The sequence below is a fragment of the Bison bison genome, unplaced genomic scaffold (genome assembly GCF_000754665.1).
Source record: "Bison bison bison isolate TAMUID 2011002044 unplaced genomic scaffold, Bison_UMD1.0 scf7180017864040, whole genome shotgun sequence".
In the NCBI taxonomy this organism is placed as follows: domain Eukaryota; kingdom Metazoa; phylum Chordata; class Mammalia; order Artiodactyla; family Bovidae; genus Bison; species Bison bison.
Window position 1 is genome coordinate 3,693,804 of NW_011494612.1, and position 343 is coordinate 3,694,146.

General features: G+C 64.4%; 1 protein-coding gene across 4 annotated transcripts in view; it reads right to left on the reverse strand.

Annotated features, from left to right (window-relative positions):
• MECOM (MDS1 and EVI1 complex locus) overlaps nt 1-323 on the reverse strand; it is a 636,448-nt gene extending 636,125 nt beyond the window's left edge. For all 4 annotated transcript variants that reach the window (XM_010835205.1, XM_010835204.1, XM_010835206.1 and 1 more), the window contains exon 1: nt 259-323. In XM_010835205.1, the coding sequence (XP_010833507.1) occupies nt 259-295 (37 nt within the window). In that variant the 5' untranslated portion in view covers nt 296-323. The remainder of the gene's footprint in view (nt 1-258) is intronic.
• Nucleotides 324-343: the final 20 nt, after the last annotated feature.

The window sequence follows — 343 nt, forward strand, 5'->3', positions numbered from 1 at the left end:
CCCCGGGGTTGCCACAGCTGGTCCGCGCACTAGGCTCGAGGGTTGCCCCGGCTCCTCTGGCGCCCAAACAAGGAGCTAGAGCGCGGGCGGCCGGCGCGGAGGCTGGACTGGCAGGTTGCTGGAGCTGCTCTGCGCCTGCCCTCCAACCGGGGCCCCGGCGCGAGAGGCAGCCCCGCTCTCCCTCCCGGAGCGCAGTAGACAGATATGCAAGATGGCAGAGGAGGGGGAAATCCAATAGAAAAGGGATATTGCACCTACTTGTGGCCAGTTTCCTTGCCCTGCCTTTGGATCTCATGCTGTGCCCAGTCCTGCAGCCGCTGGTGTGTGGTTGGGGTTTTTTTTG